The following is a 27573-nucleotide window of genomic DNA, read 5'->3' on the forward strand; positions in this document are numbered from 1 at the left end:
TGCCATTCCATTAAAAGGTCTCCTCCTGGTGAACACCAGTTTATCCATTGGTACTCCCTCTTAGTTCAGGCAGTTACAGATCCACCCAGCTGTGCTGCTATCCAGATCACGTTGGACCGTTTCACCTGCTGGTTAAAGTTTGATTAAAATTAAGTCAATAAGTATGCAACTGTATGAAACAAAGAAATGAAATTTATTGATTTGACATGACTTATTCTTGGTGAAACTCTAGTTGCTGTGGCTACATGCTTTGAGTAGGCTCACAAACCAATGCCTTTAGAAAAAAATTTAATTAATTAATTAATTTGAAAGGTAGAGTGACAGATACAGAAAGAGAGATCTTCCATCTGCTGGTTTATCCCCCAGATGGGTGCAACGGGTCAGAACCAGGCCAGACTGAAGCCAGGAGCCAGAGCTTCTCCTGGGTCTCCTACATGGGTGCAGAGGCCCAAGTACTTTTCCGGGTGCGTTAGCAGGGAGCTGGATTAGAAGTGGAGCAGCTGGGATTTGAACCGATGCTCATGTGGGATGCTAGAGTCTCAAACTGCAGCTTAACTAGCTGTGCCACAGGACAGGCCTCACAAACCAATGCTTTATGACGGCAATAACATTCACTGTGTGCCAGGAACTTTTAATATATGATTTTATTGTAACTCCAGCCACACCCATGTAAGATAGATACTATGGTGGGGCTGGCACTGTGGCTCACTTGGTTAATCCTCTGCCTACGGAGCTGGCATCCCATATGGGCACCAGGTTCTAGTCCTGATGGCTCCTCTTCCAGTCCAGCTCTCTGCTGTGGCCCGGGAGGGCAATGGAGGATGGCCCAGGTGCTTGGGCCCTGCACCTGCATGGGAGACCAGGAAGAAGCACCTGGCTCCTGGCTTTGGATCAGCGCAGCACTGGCCGTAGCGGCCATTTGGGAAGTGAACCAATGGAAGGAAGACCTTTCTCTCTGTCTTTCTCTCTCACTGTCTATAACTCTACCTGTCAAATAGATAAAAAAAAAAAAAAGATAGATACTATGATTATCCCCATTAACAGATGAAGAAAACGCAGCTCAGGGACCCGTGCTATGATGGTGTAGTGAGAAAAGTCACCACCTACAGCTCCAGTATCCCATATGGGCGCTGATTTGAGTCCAGGGGCTATACTTCCAATCCAGCTCCCTGCCAATGTGCCTGGGAAAGCACTGGAAGATGGCCCAAATATTTGGGCTACTGCATCCACATAAGAGATGCAGAAGAAGTTCATGGCTCCTGGCTTCGGATTCACCCAACTGTAGCCATTGGGGCCATTTGGGGAGTAAACCAGTGGATGGAAGATCTCTGTCTCTCTATGTCTCTGTCTCTTTCTCTCTCTGTCTGTAACTCTGCCTTTTAAGCAAATAATCTTAAAAGAAAAGAATCAAAAGAAATATATTCAAAAAAAAATAAAAAAGGGGGCCATCGCTGTGGCGCAGCAGGTTAACACCCTGGCCTGAAGCACTGGCATCTGTATGGCCGCTGGTTCGAGACCCGGCTGCTCCATTTCCAATCCAGCTCTCTGCTGTGGCCTGGGAAAGCAGTGGAAGATGGCCCAAGTGCTTGGACCCCTGTACCGTGAGGAAGCTCCTGGCTCCTGGCTTCAGGCTTCAGATCAGCGCAGCTCCAGTTGTTGTGGCCAATTGGGGAGTGAACCAGCAGATGGAAGACTGACCTCTGTCTATTTCTCTCTCTGTCTCTGCCTCTCCTCTCTCTGTGTAACTCTGACTTTCAAATAAATTTTAAAAATCATAAAAAAATAAAAATAATAAAAAAAGAAAAGAAAATGAAACTCAGAGAGCCGGGCTAACTACCCCAGCATCATACAACACTTTATTTTTATTTTTCATTTTTTTATTTATTTGACAGAGTTATAGACAGTGAGAGAGAGAGACAGAGAGAAAGGTCTTCCTTCCATTGGTTCACTCCCCAAATGGCCGCTACGGCCAGCGCTGCACCAATCCGAAGCCAGGAGCCAGGTGCTTCTTCCTGGTCTCTCATGCGGGTGCAGGGGCCCAAGCACTTAGGTAATCCTCCACTGCCCTCCCGGGCCACAGCAGAGAGCTGGACTAGAAGAGGAGCAACCGGGACTAGAACCCGGTGCCCTTATGGGATGCTGGCGCCGCAAGCGGAGGATTAACCAGGTGAGCCACGGCGCCGGCCCCCATACGGCACTTTAAAAAGTAGCAGAGCCAGAACTCAGATAGGTTAGATTTGTCTGACTCCAAAGATGTGTTCTTAATGCCTATTCTGTCATCATCCGTATACTCTGGCTTAGAGTTGGTCCAGGGTTTCATTTTAGGCTGATGGATGCCCTTTATCTCAAAGTGGTTTTCTGCCGTGGCACCTGGTAAGAGTAGCAGTCTGGAGTTTTCTAAGTCATACACAGTAGTTAAGTGACCTCTCTCCTGGAGTAGCTCTACATATCCAGATTAGTCTTACAAGTCTCAGTTCTCCATTTCTCATTTCCTCCAACTTCTTGTTTCTCTCTAAGTAGATCTCCTTATTCACCCATAATAGAGTTTCCTACACATAGTGGTGTCCAGCTAAAGAGGTTGTGAGTTGTTGGTCACCAGGAGGTGGCCAAGCATAGACAGGAACGACTAGTTGGTGAGGGGCTGTGGTGGGCAATCTCAGGCTACAGGTGGAAAGAAAGAGCAGATGACTTTTGGATCTCTTCCAGACTCAGGATTCCATGACTCCAAGGGTTTTTTTCTTTTTTCTAGAGTTACACATCTTGAGTGCATTGACTTCTTACCTCCATAAACTTTACTGCAGTGACAACAGGGTATTTGAGGCCTACCTCAGGATTCCAGGGCGGATGAGTGCTTAATAAATGTATTCTGTGGCTGAAAATCTGATAGTGCTGCCAGCTGGGCAGTGGTCCCATTCCACAGGCCATGTGTGGCAGGGTGGGTCACTGTCTGACCCATGAAAGCAAGAAATAAAAACAAAGATCATTGAGGCCCTTGCTGTAGACCAAAAGCAACTCCTCGTTCAGTGTTGCACGACTGGGTCTTTATATGGTCCTTAGTCTGGCACAGTGGTTAACAGCCTGTACTTTTGAACACTCTTTCCTATCTGCTTAGTTAAACGATAACACAGGAAATAGATAGAGAAGCACTTCTTGAATGGTGGATTAAGCACCTTAGAAAATCTGTTCCTCCATAAAAGTAACAAGAACACTGTCAAAAATGGCCAAAATCACTGTTTTTCAGGATTCTCAGCCAAAGGCTAGCAACCAACATTTACTCAAGAAAAAAAAAGGTGAATATCAGTAAGAACAGTGCACTTAAGAATTCTTATTTATTTTGATTTTATTTGAGATTAGGCATTGATTTTATTTGAAAGACACACAGAGAGCAAGAGAAAAAGAGAGGGAGAGAGAGAGGCAGAGAGAGAGAGAGAGAGAGAGAGAGAAATCTTGCATCCACTGGTTCACTTCCAAAAAGCCTGCAATAAATGGGGCTGGGTCATGCTGAAGCCAGGAGTCAAGAACTCCTCTAGGTCTCCTATGTGCATGGCAGAAATCCAAGTCCTCGCGCCATCACCCGCTGCCTTCCAGGATGCACATTAGCAGGAAACTTGGATCAGGAGTGGAGCAGGGACCTGAGGGCACTCCGGTATGGGATGTGGGCATCCCAAGCCGTGTCTTAACTGCTGAGCCGAGTGCCTACCTTGACTTTGTTGTTTAACTTTCCCTATTTCATTCTCCTTTCCTGGACTCTGCAGTAGCCTTGACAACAAGCAGCCTTGCACAATGGTAGCTGTGAAAACCAGCCCTCACAGCCACGGAAGCTTCCCCTAAAGCCCCATTCCTAAGAATTATCGCTATTTGACTTATCTGGTAGATGCCTAGAAAAGCCCCGTTCCCAGGCTGTGTCTTTGTTTAATGTGGGAAAAGCCCTATTTCCATGGTATTTGTTGTAAACAGTCAGTGGCACTGTTAAAACACATAGGTATCTAAGGTAACAGTATTAGGTGGGACAAATAAGAGACTGGTTATAGTTTTGGAAAGACAATCTGGAGACTGAAATATCCATAGAAGGCTTTGAAAAACTTCTGTTATGTCCTTAGGGATTTGGAAGTTCTCCTGCATGTTCAAAAGCTCATGCTCAGGAAAGACTGCGTGGAGAAAGCTCTGAGCTCTCACCTCTGCGTGGCCTTGAGGCTCTGCACAAGCAGCAAGTAAAGGCTAAAGCAGAGTTGTCCACTGGGGTGTTGAAGGTGACCCAACACACACACACAGACACACACACACACACACGCACACGCACACGGCTCTTCAGCAAAGGTGGGAGACACACTGGTGTAAGACATTGAAGGGATCTCTGTCCAACTATTATCTTATCACCAAGCCACCAACTTTAGTGGCTGTACGTGACAAAGAATGCAGACTTTACAAAATTAACCCAGGAAAGTCAATAAACAAGCAACACAAGCAAACAAAGGGCAGCAGGTCCTGGGGAGGGGAATATCATCTCCAGAATCATGTATTATTTTCAGTGTCCAGTGTTCCAGGGCAAGTGTTTGCCTTGGCAGTTAAGAGACCACTTGGGATCACCATATTCCATATTCCATATTGGAATGCTTGTGTTTGAGTCTCTGCTCTGCTCCTGATTCCAGCTTCCTGCTCACATGTATTCTAGGAGCAAACAGGTGGTGGCTCAAGTACTTGAGTCCCTGCCACCCACATGGGAGACCCAGTTGGAGTGCTGGGTTCCTGGCTTTGGCCTGCCCCAGCCCTGGCTGTTGCAGGCAGTTGGGAAGTAAACCAGTGGATGCAAGATTTCTATCTCTGCCTTTTAAACAAATTAAAAAAAATACAAATTTAAAAACATAAGATGTCCAGTTTCTAATAAAAACTTTTGAAACATGCAGATAAACAGGAAAGTCTAACACATACACAGGAAGAAAAAGCAGTAAATAGCAACTGCCCTAAGGAAGCCCAGACACTGATCATAATAAAGATTGTAAATCAACTATTATAGGTGTGGCCAAAGAACATAGAAATCATATACAAAGAATTAAAGAAAAAACTTAAGAGTGATGCCTCATCAAATAGAGTATATCAATAAAGAGAAATTTTAAAAAAAGAAATAGGGGGCTGGTTCATGTCCCAACTGCTCCACTTCCATTCCAACTCCCTGCTGATGCATCTGGGAAAAGCAGTGGAAGATGGCTCAGGTGCTTGGGTCCCTGCACCCACATGGGAGACCTGGAAGAAGTTCCTGGCTCCTGGCTCCTGGCTTTGGCCTGGTCCCAATGCTGGCCATTGTGACCATCTGAGAAGTGAACCAGCAGGTGGATGATTTCTCTCTCTCTCTCCCTCTTTCTAACTCTGCCTTTAAAATAAATACATCTTTTTTTTTTTTTAAAGGAAAGAAATATAAATTCTGGAGTTGAAAATCACGGTAACTGAAATGAAAAATTCACTAGGAAACTTTATAGCAGATTTGAGCTACAAAAGAAAGAAACAGCAAACTTGAAGAGAAGTCAAGTGAGATTATCTGGTCTTAGGGACAGAAAGAAAAAAGAATGAAGAAAAATGAGCAGAGGCTTAGAGACTTCTGAGATACCACCAAATAAATGCAAAACGGAAGTCTCAGAAGGAGAGGAAAGAGAATAGGGTGGGAGTAAATTGTTATCTAAATCAAGATAGTGCTACTATCTGAGCTCTGGAACACTTGGCTCTGTCTTGCATAGATAGAATGTATCAGTGTCAGCATTTATCTGAAGGTCTCAGATTATCCCAGTGAGAGTGAGTTAAATTAATCTGGGTGTTTGTATACATTTCATTACAGCCACAGAACTATAAGCCTTTTAGCCATGGTAGAGAATTGGACTTGGTGACAGGGCTCTTTGCCAAAAAGAAGATGATTCTTAAGTGTACTCAGAGATTTGAAAAAATAAAGTTATTGAGCCATTATTGTATGTCAGACACCATTATCACTTTATTTTCAAAACAAATCCACAACGTAAATCCTTTCATCCATTTTATATGTGAAGAACTGAGGCTTTGAGAGATTTAGTTCCTTGTCCATAACCAGGACAGCTTAGATTTAAACTTCTCCGTCTGACGCAAAGCCTGTCTTCCTAACACTGCACCATTTTGCCTGATGGTGCAGAAGGGAGCCTCGTGCAGGTGGAGCCGGGGCTGTTTTCTTGGCTGCACTTGCCTGCATTTTCCTTTTGGTCTAGGGGAGTATGTCCTTCTCAGGCCCAGTCTTCCTGACCAGTTGCCTGGGTGTTGATTACTTTAGGGTCAGAGTCTGGAGTTGGAAGGTCTTAGAAGGAACCCTCAGCATACATCTCTGGGATTTGGGGATATTGGTATCTCAGCCTCAGTGTGACTAAGGTTCACAGGTTCTATACAGGCAGGGTTTGACATGTAATCCAACTGATTATCTCTGCTCTCTTTTTCCACTGCCTTTGCTCCATTTAAAACAAACAAACCACAAAGTCCTCTCCACATTAACCAGAGGCTTTGAAATCCCCCAGCATTATCCCAAGCCTCCCAAACCTCCTTGCAGGTTGGCCTCTGGAGAGTAAAATGGGCCATGCTTTTTGCATTGTGCAGGTAGTGTTTCTATTTTGTTCTAAATTGTGACAGCATGTAAAAAAAATTGTGAGAAAATAGAATTAAAAGATAAGCTTATTTTGGTGCAAAAAAATTTTGAAAAACATGTACTTTCTTTGCCTTTTTTTAAAAAAAAATTTATTTATTTATTTGAAAGTCAGAGTTACACAGAAGAGAAGCAGAGAGAGAGAGAGAGGTCTTCCATCCGGTGGTTCACTCCCTAATTGGCCGCAATGGCCGGAGCTGTGCCAATCTGAAGCCAGGAGCTTCCTCTAGGTCTCCCATGTGGGTGCAGGGGCCCAAGGACTTGGGTCATCCTCTACTGCCTTCCCAGGCCACAGCAGAGAGCTGGATCAGAAGTGGAGCAGCTGAAACTAGAACTGGCGCCCATATGGGATGCCGGCGCTTCAGGCCAGGGCATTAACCCGCTGCACCACAGTGCCGGCTCCACCTTTTTTTCATAATGCATGTTTTCCATGAACTTTTTTGAAGACCCCTCATATATGTACCTAAGAGCATGGAGCTGGCGACCAGGCAGAAAACAGCATTTCGTGGGCACATGTGCTGGATTTGGGTGGACATTTCTTGCAGGAAGAGCTTTGAGTGCTGGACCTGTGAATTCCGACTTGACTCACAAGGAATGAGAGGTCTGAGCTTTGGTGTCAGCTCTGCCAGCTACTGAGTGCCCCTCCTTCATCTCTCGAATACGCCCCACCTCTGCCAGAAAATAATAATGATGTATGCTTCCCATTGAGGTGCTCTCAATGGAAGGGAAAGCTTTAAAGCAGTTAAGAAGAAAGACATGGCAGGCACCCATTGCCGATCTCTAACATCCTTTTTGGGTCTGAACTAGATTTCACCAAGTAGGGAGTACCTCTCCTGCAGCTGGTGGTAGTGTATTTCTATTTGAAGTGGCTTCCGAGGGATCCTCTGAACTGAGCTGCTCGGAGCTCATGTGCACCGATAGCAACTGAGGAGCTTACAGGGGGTCAGCACTGACCACGATTGGAAACTCAAGGTCCAGGTATTGCTGGCAGTGCCCCAGGCTGCTGGCCACAGCTTTAGAGGGAAGGTGGAAAGATAAAGTGATAGCTGTCCAGTTAGATATGAACCTCAAGTAAACAACAAATACTTTTTTAGTATAAACATGTCCCAGGAAATAGTTGAGGTGTATTTATCCTTCAGGAATTATTCATTTATTTGAAATGCAAATTTACCCAGCTGTCCTGTTAGTATTAGCATTTCCCTAAACCTGGCAATCCAGCTCAGCAGGGCGGAGATGCCAGGGCTGGGTTTGTGTTTGTTGTTCCTGAAACACTGCGGCACAGGAAGCTACCCACCCTTCTCCATGTTTGGCAATGCAGGAAGATCTGGGGCTGGATCCAGAAATCCCAAGGGTCCACCAGTGTCTGGGGGAAAAGGCAGGGCTGGAATGTGGGTCAACACTGGGGTGGGGTAGGATGGGATAAAGAAAAGAACTTTTCTTGGGTTGCTTTCTCTGAGCGTAACTTTCGCATGGCCTCCTCTGCTGTCTTTTCATCAGTGATGTAACCGTTGAGTCATAGAAAGCCTCCTTTTCTAGAGAATGTCGTCAAAGAGGGATACCCTTCCCCTGTCACCCCCAGCCTCGCCTCCAGCGCGTCTGGCATCTGAACTCAGAGGCTCAACCAAGAAAGCACCTTCCCTGGAGGCCCAGGCTCTTCATTATTGTCCCATCTACAAGAGCCTCGAGAGGGGGCTCTGTGTCCCCTTGAAGATCCTGGCCAAAGAATGAATCATAAAATCCTCTTGCAGGGCGCTGTGGTGGTGCCGCAGATTAAGCCGCTGCTTGCAACGCCACAGGCATCCCATAATGGGCACCAGTTTGAGTCCCAGCAGCTTCACTTCCAATCCAGCTCTCTGCTAATGTGCCTGGGAAGGCAACGGAAGGTGGCCCAAGTCCTCGGGCCCCTACCACTTATATGGGAGGCCAAGATGGAGTTCTGGGTTTCTGGTTTGGCCTGGCCTAACCCTGGCTGTTGTGGCTATTTGGGGAGTAAACCAGCAGATAGAAGATCACTCTCTCTCTCTCTCTCCCTCTCTCTCTGTTGCTCTCCCTTTCTTTTTTTTACTTTCTGGATAGTAAATCAATATTTACTTAAGTATGTGTGTGATGAATAATTTTTTTAAAAGATTTATTTATTTATTTAAAAGGCAGAGTTACAGAGAGGCAGAGGCAGAGAGGGGTCTTCCATCTGCTGGTTCATTCCCCAAATGGCTGCAATGGCTGGAGCTGCGCTGATCTGAAGCCAGGAGCCAGGAGCTTCCTCATGGTGCAGGGGCCCAAGGACTTGGCCCATCTTTACTGCTTTCCCAGGCCGTAGCAGAGAGTTGGATCGGAAGTGGAGCAGCCAGGACTCGAACCGGTGCCCATATGGGATGCTGGCACTGCAGGCAATGGCTTTACTCACTGTGCCACAGCGCCAGCCCCTGTTGCTCTACCTTTCAAGCAAATTTATTTATTTCTTTAAAAATGAAATAAAGTAAAATCCTTCTTGAGATTGCTGGGAGTCTTGCTGAGGTCATACCGGCCCTTTCACAAGGTTTTACTTTAGTTCAGGAAAGACAAAGGGAAAACACTGAACCCGAGGTGTGATCCAAGGTGAGGGTGGGATCTCTGCAGTGCTTGGCTGAGTGTGTGTGTGTGGATTTCCACGCCTCTCTTCTGGAAACTCATGTGCAAAGTCTGTTTGGGGTCGCTTTTCATAAGCAGTGCAGGCAATTTGTGATTTGGAGCGCAGTTGAAACCGCTCAAGTAGCTGTGTTTTAGAACATTCTTAGGGTCTTAAAACCCCTTCCTATATTCCTGCTGCTTCCACTCTGCCGCCTGGGTGCCTGGGTCTGATCTTTGATCTTTGGTTCCCAAGGTCACTCCTTCCCACCCTCCAGAGATTTTAAGGAATTCCTGGGGTTTTTATTTTGTTTTGTTAGAATGCAGATTCCTACCAAGTTGTCCGTAGATAGGAGTGAGAAGCTTTGGTGTTCTGTTGCACAGTCAGATGTCTCTAAGTAGTAAAAATGGACTGTATGTTTCTTTTTTTAAGAAAAGGCTAGAAGAAAGAATTTTCAATGTTTTCACCATAAAGAAATGTTAAATGTTTGATGAGATAGATATGTTTTCCATGACATGAATGTTATACAAGTATGAAAACTCTGCATGGTGCCCTATACGTATGTACAGTTTTAGTGGGTCAGTTCCAAATGTAAAAAATACAGATCCTTGAGCCCCATACAAGGACATTCTGACTTAGTAGGTCTAGGGCAGGGCCCCAAAATACGTGTTTTTTAAACTTTAAGGCATTCTAATGTTAAGTAGTCTCTGGACCAAAGTGAAAATGTTGGTCATAGCAAGGGAAAGAGGGAGAGAGAGAGAGAGAGAGAGAGAGGAGAGAGACTCAGGATTATGACTGGGTCATTTCTGCCCTGTGGCCAGCTCTTCTCTCACAATGACCAGGAGTGACCAGGCCTCTCCTTGTGGGTCGTCTGACCCAGCACACCCTTGATGGGGATAATTAGATCTACTATGGTGCAGTCCCCTGTGGTCCCAGAAGGGGAACTCACTCAGGGCTGAGCTTGTGTTTTATTTTCCCCCTGGTGGGGTGCCCACCCCTTGCTTTGGGCAATGGAGTTGAGTTGAACAGTCTGAGGGGGCCATCTGGACTACAGTTTGATTCAGAAAGCACACAGAAGCTCACCGTTCCTCTGGGGTGGAACTGGGAAACGCGGGGAAGGACTGGCAGCCTTCCAGGGAGAACTTCTGCTCCCCCTTCCTCTGCCCCCCACCCCCCTGTTCATTCTCCTTGCTGGCTGGGAACGGGGACTGCTGCTGGTCAGCCATATGGGGCTGGTGGAACCAGGGCTTCCGGCTTGAGCACTGGGATCTCTTGCAGGGCTTGCTCAAGCACACATTGCCAGCACCTGTCTCATAGCTTCTGCTGCAGTGTTGGGGGTGGGGGCAGGAATGTGCATTTCTGACAAGCTCCCAGGAGGTGCTGATGGGCCTCAGAGCACCTTCCACAACCCCCTGAGTCCCCGCAGCTGCTCAGCTTCCCCAGTGTGGCTCAGCCTGCTCAGAACCCAGTTCCCTGGGCCTTTTCCAGGGTCATGAGGTTGCTGGTGCATGTCTTGCTCCCCATCCTTCTGGTTAATTTCCTGCTGTTTGCTGTGGGTTTTGCTCTTCTTATTCATCCCAACAGAGAGCAACTGTTGCACCTGCAGCTGAGCTGGTTTGCTTCATTGCTTGCCTCGTGTGTGGCAGGCAAGGAGAGACACATGAGGGATCAGACAGGACAGGAAGCTGTTTGCTTCTCCCTGCCCGCCCCCTTTTTAGGAATGTGGTTCTTACTTCAGGAATGGAATTCCCAAGTGTCTGGTGTGTGGCATGAAGGCTCCTCAGGTATCCTTGCTGGGTGAGCCTTAAAGGCATCATGGCCGCCGGCCTGGAAGCTCTCGTGACACGGGGTTTGCTGGCCCGCCCTGGCCCCGTGATGCTCAGGAGGCTGCACTGAGCCCAGCTTTTTGCATCCTTGGAGTAACCTGCAGGGAGAGGCTGGGCAGGAGGAAATGATTCGGTGGCCTGTGCTGGGGCAATCTGGATTTAGGGTGTTAGCTTTGGGCAGATGTAGAGTAATTAAGATCAAGAACTCTGGAGCTGCAGGATCTGCCTTCAAACTCAGCCCCAGCACTTCATGGCTATGTCGTAGTAGGAGTGGTAAGGCAAATTCTTTCTCATTTTGCTTGTAAATTTGACCTTCACTTAACTTTGTATCTCATTGCTCTGGGAGTCTGATAAAGGGAGTGTTTCAACTACATCTGGGCAAACTTGCATATGCTAAAAATGACCTCTTGTGATAAGAGTAGACACAGAGATCTAATCATATCTGGTAGGGAGCCATTATTCATGCTTTCCGGAGAACAGTGATACTTTTCACCTGTGTGTCCTTTATGGGGACATTGGAAACTGCCCGTGTTCCAAGTGATAGTGACTCCTCTGAGAGGAGCCACCTTTCCTGGCACCTCAGCCATCACCTTGAGGGCCAAAGAGAACAGCTTCTGCATGCTCGGTGGACAGAGCTTCTCTGGGCTGGTTCCACTACAGAGCAGCTCCAGAGGCTGTCCGACCTGCTAGCTATGTGTCCTGTCTTTGACCCGCCTAAGTACACCCATTGTCAAGTGTGCTGACAGCCTTAATGTTTAGTTAAAGCTAAAAAGACTCCTGGTGGGAGTCGTGGAGGGACTAGATTTGTTTGGTTAACTCTGTGTGCCTTTTCTTCATGTCTGAGATGGGGAGGATAATACTCCCTGCCTTTGCAAGTGTTATAAAGATGGAAGGGAGGCCGGCACCGCAGCTCACTAGGCTAATCCTTCGCCTAGTGGCGCCGGCACACCGAGTTCTAGTCCAGGTCGGGGCGCCAGATTCTGTCCCAGTTGCCCCTCTTCCAGGTCAGCTCTCTGCTGTGGCCAGGGAGTGCAGTGGAGGATGGCCCAAGTGCTTGGGCCCTGAACCCCATGGGAGACCAGGATAAGTACCTGGCTCCTGCCATGGGATCAGCGTGGTGCGCCCGCCGCAGCGCACCAGCCGCGGCGGCCATTGGAGGGTGAACCAACGGCAAAGGAAGACCTTTCTCTCTGCCTCTCTCTCTCACTGTCCACTCAGCCTGTCAAAAAAATAAATAAAAATAAATAAATAAAAAGATGGAAGGGACTTAGAATAGTGTCCAGTGCCCACGTATGTGCTGCTGCCACTGTCCTTGGTTTTCTTGCAGGGAGACCAGGAGTTACTTTCTCTTCGGGATCAGTTCCAGTCTCAGCTCCTAACACAGTGTATGGCTTTGGACAAATGGCCTCATTCTTGAAGGACACATTCTTGATGTAGCCTTTGTTTGTTGAATGAATTGATGAAGTAGCTCTTGAAGGCGTCTTCTGGTTTCACTTGATAGATTTTGTGTGACATCGAATCAGAGAAGAAAGTTGTAGGAGGAAGAGGAAACTGCCAGCCTTCGGGGTCACCCCTGAGGTCTAGAGCAGCTTAGAGAGGGACAGGGTTGTCAGGAGCAGGTGGAGGGTGTCTGTTAGACCTGCTGACCCCATATGTCTGGTCAACGCCTGGGACAGGAGCATGGCTACTCCTGATCTGAGAGTCCCAAGAGCACCGTACAGAGCCTGTGTCCAGGGGCAAGAAAATCATTTTAACCAAGAAAAGGTTAAGATGATTACTTTTGGCTGCTTTGAAGTATTTCTTTGAGAAAAACTACAGGTAGCCTCATCTCTATTTGGATTTTTCTCCTCTGATGACACCACTCAGGGTGGCAAAGGGGATGAAGATTTCTGACCTCCCTAATGGCTGGGGGGTGAGGTTAGCTATGGCCCCAGGAGAAGGCTGGCCCTAATCTGTTTCTCCCTCCTCCCTGCAGGTCTGAATGCTGGTGCTTTTTATGCCTTGTCCACTCTGCTGAATCGTATGGTGATCTTGCACTACCCGGTAAGGGAGCTCCCTGAGCATGCTCGGCCTGGTTCTGCCACTTCTCACCCCGTCTCAGCGGGAGCTGGGCCTCAGCTCCTGGTTCCCTGCAGTTCTGGGCAGTGAGGTGTGGTGGAATGCTGGTGGGACTTGGAGGGGGGTGCCCTGGGACTCAGCCCCAGCTGGGACAGTGCTAAACTGTGTGATGGGGTGACTGTGTGACAAGCTAGTTAGCATCTCTCAGCTCTCTCTTTCCTGCAGAAGGAAGCATGATAATTTCTTGCAGGATTATTTTTAGGGTTGGAGAATAAATAATATCATGTATGACTATGTCTACACAAGGGTACTTCAAAAAGTTAGTGGAAAAATGGAGTGAAATTAAGTATGAGTTTATTTTGGTACAAAATTTTTTTGCATAATATACAGAAAATGTATATTTTGAAAAAGCTGTGCATGGATTTCAAACATTTTTTGCACCAAAATCATGCTTTCAATTGTATTTTTCCATGAATTTTTGGGAAGACCCTCATATATTAAAATCTTATTTATTACATATGATATGTATAAAATATAGAGCACAGGGCTAGGCAGTGCTGCTAGTCAATACGTAGATTTACAGCATTTATATATAGATAATTCCAGGTGAAATATCTAACGAGTGTGTGTGTGTATATATATATATAATTCCAGATGGAATATCTAACTTGTGTTTGTGTGTGTGTATATATAAAATTCCAGATGAAATATCTAACTTGTAAAATAAGGGTAAGATTTTATTTGACCTCAGTTGCATAAATGAACGCTTTTTGTAGAAGTTACCAGAAGCTGTATGCTGGGGATGGGACACCGAGTGTCTCAGAATTAGGAGTGCAAAGGTCCCCTGTGTTTCCAAAGGACTAGGCTCTCAGCCTCGCAGAGCTGGTAGGGCCGTCATGGTTAAGTCTTCCAGTTTTGGAGGTGGACAGGTCTGACTTCAAATCCTACGTCTGTATATAATCTACGCCTCATGACCTTGGGCCAGCAGGCCAGCCTCACTGGGCCTCAGTTTCTTTATCTGTAAAATGGGGAAGATGGAGCCCTGACCTTATGGTGGGGGATTGTGAGAACTGATGAGATAATGAGATAATGATGTAAGCTCTTAGGCCTGGTGCCTGGCTTATTATAAGTGCTCAACAGTAGGTATCTTCCTGTTTCTTTTGGTACTTATAGCTCACAAAGCCTACAACTGGACTACTTGGGCATAGGTATGTCAGTTCACCCATTGGTCAGACGGGAATAATAATGAATGAGATGGAGGAGTTGCTATAAGGATTACATTAACAAAAGTCGGCCTGAGCGTGTCACTGCAGCCTCCAGGATCATCCACACACATCTAGGGCTGTGGTGCTGGGAGAAGAAGCTGCGACTTTAGGATTTTCTGCCCTCTGGCGCCTCCTTCCAGGCCATCTCGTCCTGACTCTGCATCCTGGCTGCAGTGGAGCCCACGGTTCTGTGCCTGTGCCCCTTCACCCATGGTGACTGCTGTGTCCCGGGTCTTGTCCCCTCACTGGGTGATCTTTGTGCTGTGCCTCCAGGGGGAAGAAGTGAACGCTGGAAGAATCGGCCTGACCATCGTTATTGCAGGGATGCTCGGGGCTGTGATCTCAGGCGTCTGGCTGGACAGGTCCAAAACCTACAAGTGAGTGGACTGGGACCCGGGGACCCCTGATGGACGTGACAGACTCCTTAGCAATGTGACTGCAAGGCTTTGGGCTCCCCACCAGGGGCTCTGTGGCCTAGTAGGCACCTGAGATTTCTCATCATTGAGCCTAGCTTGTTCCCTCATTTTTGAAGCTAGGGAAACTCTCCTGGCCCTGTGGGAATGGTAGGAAGATGAGAGAGAGAGTGGACAGAAGGCCTAGCTCAGTCCTTTCCCCACCCCCGTTCTCAAGTAGCTTTGAGGAAGGAGCAAACGTGGGAGAAATGAAATGAGGTGAGAAAAATCTTAGCCTTGGAAAGCCCAAAGATGGAGAGGAAGAAGTGACTCCACCACTCTGTTCTGGGGCCCCCTGTGGACTCCCTGGCGTTAATGGAGGTGCTGGGTGCTTGCTCCAGTTTGCAGAGTTTCAGGGCACTTCAAAAAGTTCATGGAAAATGGAACTAAAAGGTAAGTTTATTCCGGTGCAAAAAAATGAGGACCCATGCATATTTTTATAATATTCAGTTTTCCAAACCTTTAAAAGTTAATGAATTTATGTGAAAGCAGAGTGGCAGAGAGGGAGGGAGAGATGAGGAGAGAGACAGACACCTTCTGTCTGCTGGTTCACTCCCCAGATGCCCACAACACTGCGGGCCAAAGTCAGGAGCAAGACACTCCAACTGGGCCTCCCCTTGGGTAGCAGGAATTCAAGTACTTAGGCCATCCACTGCTGCTTTCTAAGCACATTAGCAGGGAGCTGGATCAAAAGTAGAGTAGCTGGGACTCAAACTGGCACTCCGATATGGGACACCAGCATCGCAAGCAGGGGACTTAACTGGCTGTACCACAAGACCTGCCCCTCACAGACTTTTTGAAGATCATCTTGTATTCATTGGTTTCTTTTTTTTTTTTCCATTGGTTTCAAAAGAATTTGCACCCAAACTTCCCTTTTTAACTCCAGTTTCCATGCCAGTTTTGAAGTACACTCAGAAATTATCTTACTTGCTTTACTTGTACTTTGTTGGTAAGTTTTGTGACACGCTTTGGACCTGAATACCCAGTGCATTTCCAAGAGCCCAGTGCCATCTCAAAAGGTGTTAGCGGAGATGAATGTTTGCTGTAGCGGTTAAGACACTGCTTGGGATGCCTGCAGCCCATACTGGAGTGCTGGGTTCAGGTCCTGGCTCCGTTTCTGATTCCCACTTCCTGCTAATGAGGATCCTGGGAGGTCACAGTGATGGCTTAAGTGATTGAGTACCTTCCATCCACATGGGAGACCTGATTGAGTTTATGGCTTCTGGCTTTGGCCTGGCCCAGCTCTGGGTGTTGCAGGCATTTCGGGAGCGAACCAGTGGATGGGAGATCTGTCTAACTGTCTCACTGTTTCTATCTCAAAAAAAAAAAAAAAATAATAATAATAAAGAAATAAATAAAGGATGAGCTTTAGGAAAAAAAGTAAAAGGTCTTAGCAAATATCAGCTAATCCAGGATGCTAATTAAAAATAAGGATCCCTGGGCCCCGCCTCCATGGATGCGAATTCATTAGAGAAATCTGCACGTGTAACAAGCAGCCTTAGGGGCCCACTGTGGTATAGCAGGTAAAGCTGCTACCTGTGACGCTGGCATCCCATTTGGGTACCAGTTCATGTCCTGGCTGCTCTACTTCCAATCCAGCTCCCTGCTAATGGCCTGGGAAAAGTAGCTGAGGAATGCCCAAGTGGGCTTGGATGAAGCTCCTGGCTCCTGGTTTCAGCTTGGCCCAGTCCTGGCTGTTGCAGCCACTGGGGAGTGAAACAATGGATGGAAAATAACTTTCTCTTTTTGCCTCTCCTTCTCTCTCTCTGGAACTCTGGTTTTCAAATAAATAAATGAATCTTAAAAAAAAAACAAAAAAGGCAACCGTAGGCAGCCTTGGAGATACTGCATCCTCCTGGTGCTGTGACTGCCCAGTGCTCCTTGGCCGGTGGGCAGCTGCCAGGACTGCCCTGCGCTGGGGCAGGGCGGCGTTCTGGGCTGCTTTGTCAAGGCCTCCAAAGTTCCCAGTGTCTGGGGATGACAGACAGTGGCAGACCTGTTCTCTGCCACACAAACACGCTTCTGTGAGGCTCTGGGTGACCAGGTCTCACTCTGGAGCCCTCGTCAAAGGCTGATTGAGGCCATGCCTAGGGGCGTGGCTGCCTGGCTCGGCTTAATGACCGCTGGTGGAGCTTGGCTGCCATCTCGTCTCTGCCATCTGTTAGTAGCTTGCTTCGGGCAGACACAAGGGCAATAAGGACTGGCCACCCCGAAGCAGCAAGTGGCACTGTTCCTTCTTCCAGCGCTGGCCTTGTGGCAGGAGAAGGGAGGGATTGGAATGTTGGCTGGGCCGAGGCGTGGGCAACCAGCTGACTCATTGAATATGTAATGAAAGGATGGGGAGAATACGTCTTTGGCCCTCTTGGGAGCTCAGCATCACCAGTTCCTAACGTCATTTGATGTGTAGCTCCAGTGGTCAGCATGAGACAGTCTTGTCCCTGTTCTGGCCAGGCTGGGAAGGGCCAGCCCTCAGTGGGCTGATGGCATTGTGTGCCTCTGTCATTTCCATGCCCTGTCTCCCAAAGGCCCTTGTGTGTGTCCAGTTTACTTTGGAGGCTGGAAATTGGGTGGAGAGTTCCCTTTAATTTCTGGATGGGACAACAGTAGTTGTCCTCAACTGGCCAGTGGTTTAAGCAGACTCTGTAGTTGAACAAGCATGGCCTCAAATAACGTTTGATATCTGGTGAGCTTGCTGGACCACTGGGAAAAGCCGGCATATACTAAAGTTACTTTCTGCAGGGTGGGTGGGAGGGGAGCAGGTGAGGCAGAGGAGAAGCTCCTCTTGCCTTGACACCTGCTTGGAAGCACCGGGTGGGAGCGTGCCCTTCGGAGACTGTGATCTTGAGTTTTTCCAGATGGGTAACTGCCTAGTATGTCATTCCTGTGCATAGCAGGAGAGAGAGCACAGCCTTCAAGCTCAGCTCCGGGTTCCAGTCCCAGCTTTGCATTTATCTGTCAGTGACTGTGGACAGGGGACTTAAGTGGCCTGAGCCTCGGTTCCCTCATTGATAAAAGCAGGGATAGCCATCTCTTTCTTGCCAGATTTTTATGAGGGTTGAGTTGAAATGATAAACGTATGTAAAGCACTTAATGGAATTTGGCACCCAGTAATGTAGGTATTAGTTTGGCATAACTGTGGTGTGCTGCTGGAGCCCCACTGTGTTTCTGGATACAGGGGAGATGTGTGAAGGTTCTTAACCTGGTGTTCAGAAGGTTGTGCACGGACTGGTGCTGTGGCATAGTGGGCTAAGCCTCAGCCTGTGACGCCAGCATCCCATATGGATGCCGGTTCAAGTCCCAGCTGCTCCACTTCCGATCCAGCTCTCTACTATGGCTTGGGAAAGCAGGGGAGGATGGCCCAAGTGCTTGGACCTCTGCACCCATGTGGGAGACCTGAAAGAAGCTCCTGGCTCCTGGCTTCGGATCGGCGCAGCTCTGGCCATTGCGGACATTTGGGGAGTAATGCAGTGGATGGAAGATCTATTTCTCTGTCTCTGTCTGTCTGTCTCTCTCTCTGTAACTCTACCTCTCAAATAAATAAATAAATAAAATAAAATAAAAAACAAGAAGAATGTGCAGAGCCTGCACCCTGCAGTAATGGTCTACGTGTGGGAGTTGAGGCCGCAGCAGAGTCCTGGGTTGGCACCACAGGGAGACAGCTGTGTGCAGCGGCACCACAGGGCTGAGCCTCAATTAGAAACCAGAACTTGCTGATGGTACTTCTGAGGGGACTGACACAGGAGAGGTAACAGAGTGTGGATTTCTGGCCTTGGCTTTGCATTCAGGCCCTTAGTTCAAGGCTAGAGAACATTCTCTTAGTCCTTTTTATTAAAATTTTTTTTATCTATTTATTTGAAAGAATCATTGAGACAGAGAGAGGTCTTCCATCCACTGGTTCACTCCCCAAGTGGGTACAAAAGCCAGTTCTGAGCCAGGCTTAAACCAGGAGCCAGGAACTCCATCTGGGTCTCCCACGTGGGTGACAGGAGCCCAAGTATGTGGCCATGATTCACTGCCTTCCCCGGCACATTAGCAGGGAACTGGACCGGAAGTGGAGCAGCTGGAACTCATATTGGCACTCTGATATGAGATGCTAGTGTTGCCAGCTGCAGCTTAACCTGCTGCGCCATAGCGCTGGTCCCCTCTGTTTCTCCATCTGGACTGAGTCATTCGGGCCCAGCAGGAACAGCTGGGCTGGGCCTGTGCAGGAGGCAACAGGAAGAACGTACAGGTGACAGCGTCTGAAAGTCAGATCACTGTCCAGCATTGCCTGGGGGTCTTGGGACAAAGCACACAAGCAGAACTGGGGGCTTCGGGGGTAGTCTTGAATGTCACTCCACCTGACTATGGCCAGTGTTTGTCCTGTGTTTGTTTGTTTTTCCCTTTCCTCTGGTCCGGGGCAGGGAAGGGAAGGGCTGTGCCCTTCTTGCCTGTGGAAGGATGTGACAAGTCCAGGGTGGCTTGCTCTGCTGCTGGGAGGGTTCTGCAGGAAGAGAACTGGGCTTCGCAGCTGCCTGGCCTCACCCTCTGTAGCGTCGATGATGATATAATTAAAAAGCTATGTGTGATCATAGGTGCAGTGTCCATCACTCTCGTGGAAGAAAGTTCTGTGACAGCACATGGCCCATCCCCACAGAGAGGTTCAAGACAGTGGGTACCCGGTACATACTTATGGAAAGCATAAATGATCCCTCCTTGTAAAGTCGGAAGCATCAAGCTCTTTGCCTCTGCCCCTAGGGAGACGACCCTGGTGGTGTACATCATGACTCTGGTGGGCATGGTGGTGTACACTCTGACCTTGAACCTGGGACACCTGTGGATAGTCTTCATCACTGCTGGCACAATGGGGTAAGTTCCACTTCTGACCCGTTCAGTTGGAAAACACCACCCCATGGTTCCCGGAGCTGCCAGTGTTCCTGGATGCAACACCCTTTGGCAGCCTTCGCACTGGCCTCAGAAGATGTGGGAGTGGCACCCAGGGGCTTGTGAATCCTCACAGCACTTCTGAAGGCAGCCTGGCTGTGCTATGGGGATGGAGGGAAGTGTGGAGCACACCCTGCTTCCAAACGCTCTGTCTCTTTTAGCTCTGCCCAGGACAAGCTGGGGTCACAAAAAATACACAGGGCTTAGGGTCAGAAACTCTGGGTTTCACCGCTGACTACTTGTTAGACCACAGGCACTCACTGACCGCTGACCTTCAGTTCCTCATCCGTAAGTGAGGATGAGAGTGGTCTGCCTCGTGGAGTTGTTGAGGGGCAAAGAATGGATGTCAAAGCAGTAAGAAGTGTGGCATGGCTGTAAGGAATTAGAATTGGAATTTTCTAGGCCCGTGGGATGAGAAACCACAAGAGGTCTCTGACGAGCTTCATCTTCCAGGTATTCTCCTGTGGCCAGGGAAGTGTGTGTGTGTGTGTGTGTGTGTGTGTGAGAGAGAGAGAGAGAGAGAGAGAGAGAGAGAGAAGGAATGACCTTGGACATGCAGTCCATCTCAGCTGGCCACTTTCTGGAGGGAAATGGGAGGACTTGAAGCTCTTCCTGCCAGGACCAGAGAGCCGTGGAGCTGCTGCTCAACACCCAGGGACTTCCCACTGCCAGCACAGGGCACGGGGCCCAGGGCACGGAGTCTCTCAGCTTAACCCAGCAGGCATCCTTGCCCTTTCTGTAAATGTTGACCCTGCCGTTGGTGGCTCGATGGAGATGCAGGAGACCCAAGTGGCCCCCTGAGCACAAGGTCCACCTGGGACCCTCTTCCGGGTCTGCAAGGATCTCCTTGCCCTTGGCATTGCCACCTCGGCTTGGCTAGATCAGATTGCTCAAGGGCCCGGCCTGCACCAATGGGAAGACAAAAAGCAGGAGAGGGAGCTCTAAGGGAGGAGGGGGCTCCCCATCCTGCTTGTTGGGGAGCTTCTTCATCACCTCGTCTCTCTGCTCTGAACTTCAGCTTCTTTATGACTGGCTATCTCCCTCTGGGATTTGAGTTTGCCGTGGAGCTCACGTACCCAGAGTCAGAAGGCATGTCATCCGGCCTCCTCAACGTGTCCGCACAGGTACAGCTCTCACCTCGTCTTGTTCCCTGCCTGGCTGGGCTGGCATTGCATCGTGGCGGCCCTGTCCTCCTGTGGGCCGGCTGCCTGGGGCCTTGTCTCCAGTCTTCCTTTGGTCCCTCCAGGTATTTGGGATCATCTTCACCATCTCCCAGGGCCAGATAATTGACAACTTTGGGACCATGCCTGGAAACATCTTTCTGTGCGTGTTCCTTGGCCTCGGCGCAGCCCTCACTGGTGAGTTGGGGCATGAGGGCAGAGGAGGCACGGACTGCTTATGGGCAAGGCTGTTGGCAGTTTGGGACCCCAGAGATGGGAAGTGCACATGCAGGGGGCACATGGGAGGGCGTGTTGGGCCATCTCGTTGGGAGGCAATGACATGTTTTGGTAGAACAAGCATGGGCTGTGGATCCAGAAGACTCCTGCTTGAATCACAGACTGTGACACTGACTTCTGTGGCCACTGACCTTGGGCAAGTGGACTCATCTCTGGGAACCTCAGTTTCCTAATCTGCCAAGTGAGAACTGTTGTGATGGCTAGTGACATGCGTGCAGCCCCTGGTAACTGTAAGTGACCCATCAGTGAAGGCCAGAGTCATGACTGGCTTCTGCCTCTGGGGACATCAGGGACCCCTGGGCATGCTTGAGTTAGCTGATGGTGTCCCCGGCTGCCTTCAATATCTGAAGTAGGTTAGGGATAGCTGTGACCCATAGGCCACTGAAGGTTCCCTCTCCTGGATGAACTTGACCATTGATCTGCTTGGTGACTGTGTCTCTGCCACTCTTCTCTCTTGATCTCAGCGTTCATTAGGGCGGATCTCCGGAGGCAGAAGGCAAACAAAGAAACTCCTGAGACTGTGAGTACACTGGAGCTTGGTGGGGCTGAAATTTGGGTCCTTGGCGTTTGGTGAGGATGTGGCCACACAGATGGAGCCAGGAGATGCTCTCGGAGGGAGTGGTTTGTGGTGGCTTTGAGGCCAGCTCGCTTCTCACAAACACAGCATGCAAAGGTTTCTTTGGTGTTCCTGCACTGCTTTCCTGCTACTCTTGCCCAGGCTCTTCGCCCACTTCCTGTCCTCTTTGTGACTCCTCTGTCCTGGTCCCCAGGGCGTGTGACTGTTGTCAGACTCTGCTGAGCAGTGTCTTCCCCTTGGGTCCTCAGCCAAACCCTGTGGCCCTGGTTCTACTGCTGGCAGCCTGGGGTCAATTGCCGGGGAGGGAAGATAGGAGGCTGCTTGACCTCCTTGACATGGTAGCCTTAAGACAGTGGCTCTCCTTAGGCAGGGCCATGGGGTGGAACCAACAGGTTGTCAGTGGGGCTCTCAAAGGACACGTCAAGAATCAGGAGCTGATGGTGACAGGAGAGGAGCCAGCCAGGAGAAGGATCTAGAATAGAAAAGTACAGACCCACTTTAGCCAAAATGATGTCAAATCTGGGCAAGGATAAAAAATCACAAATATGACAACAGCAAGAATGGGATAATACTTTAAAAGAACAAAAATAGCAAACATATTATAGTGGTAATATATGTTCTTCGTAGAAAAGCTAAAAAATAAAACATAGTAAATATACAAACATTTAAAATTCACCCAGTAATTCCATCATCTAGAGATGAAATGAGATGCTCTTAATTTTTTTTGCATTTATTTTTGTATCCAAATATGTGTGTGTTTCCTTTTTTGAGACAATGGGATCTGTTCTGTTTGCTTCTGTTGCAAACATGTTATCAGGCAGCTGCTCTGACAGCACACTTTTACTGGCTCCAGTGTCCCATTATATAGATAAACTATTATTTAATAGTTTTGTTGGTGGACATTAGGTGGTTTTGAATTGTCGTTATAGATAATATTGTGATTCACATGTTGGAAGCTGAATTTTAGTGACTGTTCTTCAGTGGACGCATTTTTTTTGAGAACTGGATCAATGGTCGTGCACATTTCTAAGCCCTGTATGTGTTACTAAACCACCCTCTAGAAAGGTGCTGCCAATAAGGTTATAGCATTGTGTAAGAGCGCCAACATTGACTGTTTCATTTTGAAAATCTTGGCCAGTTTTCCAAAACAAAAATAGTTTTCTGCAGCAGAGGTTTTTAGCATTTACGTCTACTAAGATCGTCATCTTCAGTCCTTTACCATTGTCTTCTGATACCACGGCAGGCAGCAGCAGGTACATGTGGAAGGAGGAGCCTAGAACAGCAGACTTGCTAGGCAGACAGGGAAGGCCTTCCAGCAGGAACAGTGTTCTCTAGACCTGCATGGCAACCCAGGGCCACCGTGGATGCAGGCTTGGACCTGTGCTGATTTGGCACACGCTGGTCAATGTGCAGATGAAACAGCCTGGGGAGAGTGTCTGTTATAAAGGGGGATGTGATGCCCTGTGTCAGGTGACGTGAGGTTCTGCTGTGTTTACTTTATGATCTGTGTTTATGCTGGCAGATTTAGGCAAACAAGGAGGAAACAGAAGTCACCTAAATCCTTCATCCTAGGGATCACCAAGAAGCATTCTAGTCCATTTGCTAGTGTTGAGGTCTATAGGTTTGCTTGTTTATATTTTCATTTTCTACCCTTCCCTCTATATTGTTTTTTTATAGTCTTTATATTAATTCCCACAAATAGAACAGGTGATATTTGTCTTTCTGGATCTAGCTTATTTCACTTAGCATAATGATCTCTAGTTGCATCCATTTTTTGCAGATGTCAGTATTTCATTCTTTGTTATGGCTGAGTAATATTCTATTGTGTATATATACACCACATTTTCTTTATCTGATCATCAGTTGATGGCTATATTGTTTACTAAATATAGCCTGACAACTTTTCCGCACTGTTAACATTCTACCAGAACCTCATGTCTACAAAATTCCATCTTGCTTAATATTTTGGCGTAATCTTTTATGATTCTTGTAGCCAGACGCTTGTGTAAAGGGAACATTTGTCTGTGAGCTTGTAGTTGTTGGTTCAATCTCCTTGGACAGGAGGAGCTGGAAATTAAAAGTGAACAGCAACTGGAGACTTAAGTTCTGTCAATGGCGTTCAACTGTCCTGTGTCCCTGGATAACTCACTCTGTCACTGGGCCTACTGCCAGCTGTGGCAACTTGGCTTCACGGGGTGGTCAGGGTCTTGCTGGGGCTGATGCAGAGCAGCCCTCCTGCAGACACCTGTCGTTACACATCCCAGAAAAGCACTCAGTGTAACTCAAGAGACCTGCTGACAAGTTCATTGTCAGAGCCAGGTGAAGACAGGGCATGCAGCAGACCTGAGATGTACAGTTTAGGTGAAAAGAGATCAAACTTCTGGGACAAGGGTGATGACCCACGTTGACTCTGAAAAGGATTTTGATTCGGGCTTTTCATTCTCTTCCATCACATGGGCGATTTAGCTGTGCTTCTGCCCCTACTAACCTCTGTTTCTGATAATGATTTCATGCTGATGGCTTTGCAGGAGGCAGGCCTGTGTGTGTGTGTGTGTGTGTGTGTTGTCAAGCAGATGGGAGAGACTGACTGACTGACTTAAATAGGCTGTTGGTAGCCTGAATGAAGGCTCCTCATGGTTGAGGCTGAACTGGTGCCAAAAAGTTGGCAAGGCAAAGAGTGGGAAAGTTAGGTTTCCACAGCTGTTGCTATTGCCTTGGCCCAGCCCTGCAACCCTCCTTGGGAAGGAAAGCACTGGGGGTGTGACTGACACTGGATGCAGCCTGGTTTTGCACATGCTCCTCCAGGCCTTGAGTGCTGTTGGCCGTGCAGCGCTGAGCCTGTGCCCAAGGCCTGCTTGCTAATTAGGAGTCCGCTGGAGGTAAGAGGCAAAGCACTTGTTAAAACTGTAGCCTTACAGGGGCGCAGTTGGAGAGCAGGAATAACTTGTAATGCTCTGTGGCACAGTAGGATAACTGTGATTGACGACAATTTATCAGCTATTTCAAAATAGGTGCTGGAGAGGATTTTGAATGTTCCCAACACAAAGAAATGATAGTGATGACAGTTACCCTGACTCATTGCATACATGCATTGAAATGTCACACTGTACCCCATATATAACACTATGTAATTACTGTATGTCAATCATACAATTACTGTGTGACAATTACACATTCACTATGTGTTCATTAAAATGTATACATTTTAAAAAACCCAAAGAGTAGATAAATGTCCAAGTTGGCAGTGTGTACCTTGAGGCCCATAGGTTTAGGTCCAGACCATATTTAACTCCCAGCCCATGTAACAAGTGTGACCCAGGAGAATCTGTGCCATCCTCCATTGAGAAATTCAGGGCCAACCTGCTCTGAAATCTCCTCTTCTGTGTAGAATATACGTGCACACATAGGCACTGAGTCGACAGACCCAGCTGTGCTGGCTGCCTGTGATCCAGCCTCTTTGGGGCCTCCTTGCATGTGCATTATAACATTCTTTATCCCAGGGCTTCCCCCAAAAGGGGGGAATGGGAAGCACCAAGGTATCACAGCCCTGGCACTTTGGACAGCTGTCGATGGGTAGTCAAGGCACGTGTCTGCTGTCAGAATGGGGAGGGACAGTGGGCTTGCTTCTGGACCCGTGGCACTCGGGGTGGGGGGCTGTGGTAGCCCTGGCAACACAGAATGCTGGCCTTTCCGCCTCTGGTGAGGCCGTGTCACTGGGGGTGCATGTGTTTGGGGAGTGCATCAGGCAGGGGCTGGTTCTTTCTTGTGGCCTCTGTTTACTCTGAGGGGTGCTCAGTAGCCTCTGGCTCTTGTGTGCACACTGATTAGAGCTGTGGGCAGGCAGCTGCCCCAGCCTGGGTGGAGCCCTGGGCCTTTGACCCACCGGGCTGCCCCTTGCCCTGCCTTGCAGAAGCTGCCAGAGGAGGAGGAGGAGAGCAACACCAGCAAGGCGCCCACTGCTGTGTCCGATGATCATCTCTGAGAGAAGAAGGTGGTGGCAACTCAGGGAGCCCAGCAAACAGCCACCTCTTTCAGAACAGCTCTCACTGCCAGCACAGAGGTCTTTGCTGGAGAAGCCTTGGGAGGGAACCGGCTGGAATGTCTGTGGATTGCATGGCCGTGCCTCCTGGAACCCGCTCAAGAGCTCGCGCGGTTTACCCGGGGCCTTTCATGAGATGCAGTCCACTTGCTCCCTGCCCCCTTTTAGGTCATGGGAGCTGGTGCTGGGGCAGGCTGGAGGAGGACATACAGCAGATCCTACCTCAGCTCCTCGCCTTCCCTTTCTAACTCCATGCTTGCAGAATTATCACAGGAAGAAAGCTTATTCAGGATTTTCACTTTTTCTAGTCTCCCAAGACGCCCAGGCAAAGCTGACCCCTGAGGAGCTGTAAGGCAAGCTGCCGTGCCCAAGGGCCCTTCCAGGGTCAGCAGCCTGCCTAATGCTGGGGTCTGTTTCCAGGTCCTCTTAAAGCTGATTGAACCAAACGTCAATAAACTGGACACAAACATTGTGTGGCCACTGAGGATTAGCTGAGGTGGGAGGGCCCACTTCTCAGTGTGTCTGGGAGCTCTGGTGGCTTGCCTTGGGGATGGGAGGGCTTCTTCTACACAAGTCCATGGCCAGGGACTTCTGTGTCACTGTCACTGTCACCTCTGATGGATGCCTTCCTCTGGAGGCTGCAGTGAGAAACACTGCCATGGGCCTGCGAGGGCCAGCCCAGCCACCTTAACCCGCATCTTTCCTGAAAGTCAGTCCTGATTCATGGCTCCTCCCCCAAGTCCAAGTTTAGTCCTGAGAACTGTGAAGGGAGGGGCAGAAGAAAGGGGCCCCAGCAGGAACTGAGTTTGCTGGACTCCAGCCTTACTCACCTCTGCTGGGGTCAGGATTTGCATACACACCCCCTGCTGGCAGTAATGTTTTGTTTATCAGTCTCAGGCAGGGGTGGGGAACCCTTTTTCTGTGGTGAGCCTTGCAGGCCCTACAGAATTACCAGCTTACAAATTAGCCTGCTATAGATGGAATGAATTTTGAGTCTCACCTGCCGTTGCCTTGGCAGGGCCAGACCAGATGATATGTGGGGTGGACATTCCCTACTGTTGCTGTTGATTTCTCAACAATGTTGCAGTGGATTCGTTTCTGAGAGGAGCAGCCTGGTGGGAGCAAGAGGCGCGGAGTCACCACACAGACCCCGAGAGTCGGGTGAAACCAACACCCTACCGCTCGCGAACTGTGAAGGGAGTCCTCTCAGCCAGTGTGGGCCAGCCTCCTTTCGGGCCTGGGCTACTGTCAAGGCTTTTCTCACGTGCCTCCTGAATAAGAGAAATGTCCGCAGTTCTGTGTCTCACGCAGCTGGGATCTTGACCACTGTGCTGTTTTGCCTCGGCCGCTCCCCTGGCCTCAGCAAATCAGAGCGGCCTGTGCTGGCTGCAGTGCTGGGGTGCTTGGACCCATCTCCCGCAGGGAGCCGTGTGTGTGTGTGTGTGTGTGTGTGTGTGAGCGTGCACACACATGCATGTGCACAGGTGCACGTGTGGGTGACTGTAATGAAAGTTCACACTGTTGGTGGAGGGAGTGTTCTGGGTGGGAGACACGTGCCTTACTTTTTCTTACTTTCTGATCAGGAGAAAAGTGTTTACTCTTCTACCCCTGGAGCTAATATTAACAAAGTGTTTACTGAATCTATTGCTTTATTTTAAAAATAAAATTTGTACTATTTGTACCACCAGATCTTTTAAGGCAATAAACGGTTTTCAAAGCGGT

At 48.6% G+C, this 27573-nt stretch overlaps 1 protein-coding gene across 1 annotated transcript in view; it reads left to right on the forward strand.

Annotated features, from left to right (window-relative positions):
- FLVCR2 (FLVCR choline and putative heme transporter 2) overlaps nucleotides 1-27573 on the forward strand; it is a 63225-nt gene extending 35652 nt beyond the window's left edge. The window contains exons 4-10 of the mRNA XM_002719577.5: nucleotides 13056-13123; nucleotides 14677-14780; nucleotides 19593-19703; nucleotides 20797-20902; nucleotides 21025-21136; nucleotides 21700-21755; nucleotides 25723-27573. Coding sequence (XP_002719623.1) covers nucleotides 13056-13123; nucleotides 14677-14780; nucleotides 19593-19703; nucleotides 20797-20902; nucleotides 21025-21136; nucleotides 21700-21755; nucleotides 25723-25794 — 629 coding nt within the window. The 3' untranslated portion in view covers nucleotides 25795-27573. The remainder of the gene's footprint in view (nucleotides 1-13055; nucleotides 13124-14676; nucleotides 14781-19592; nucleotides 19704-20796; nucleotides 20903-21024; nucleotides 21137-21699; nucleotides 21756-25722) is intronic.

The sequence above is a fragment of the Oryctolagus cuniculus genome, chromosome 20 (genome assembly GCF_964237555.1).
Source record: "Oryctolagus cuniculus chromosome 20, mOryCun1.1, whole genome shotgun sequence".
Taxonomy (NCBI): Eukaryota; Metazoa; Chordata; class Mammalia; order Lagomorpha; family Leporidae; genus Oryctolagus; species Oryctolagus cuniculus.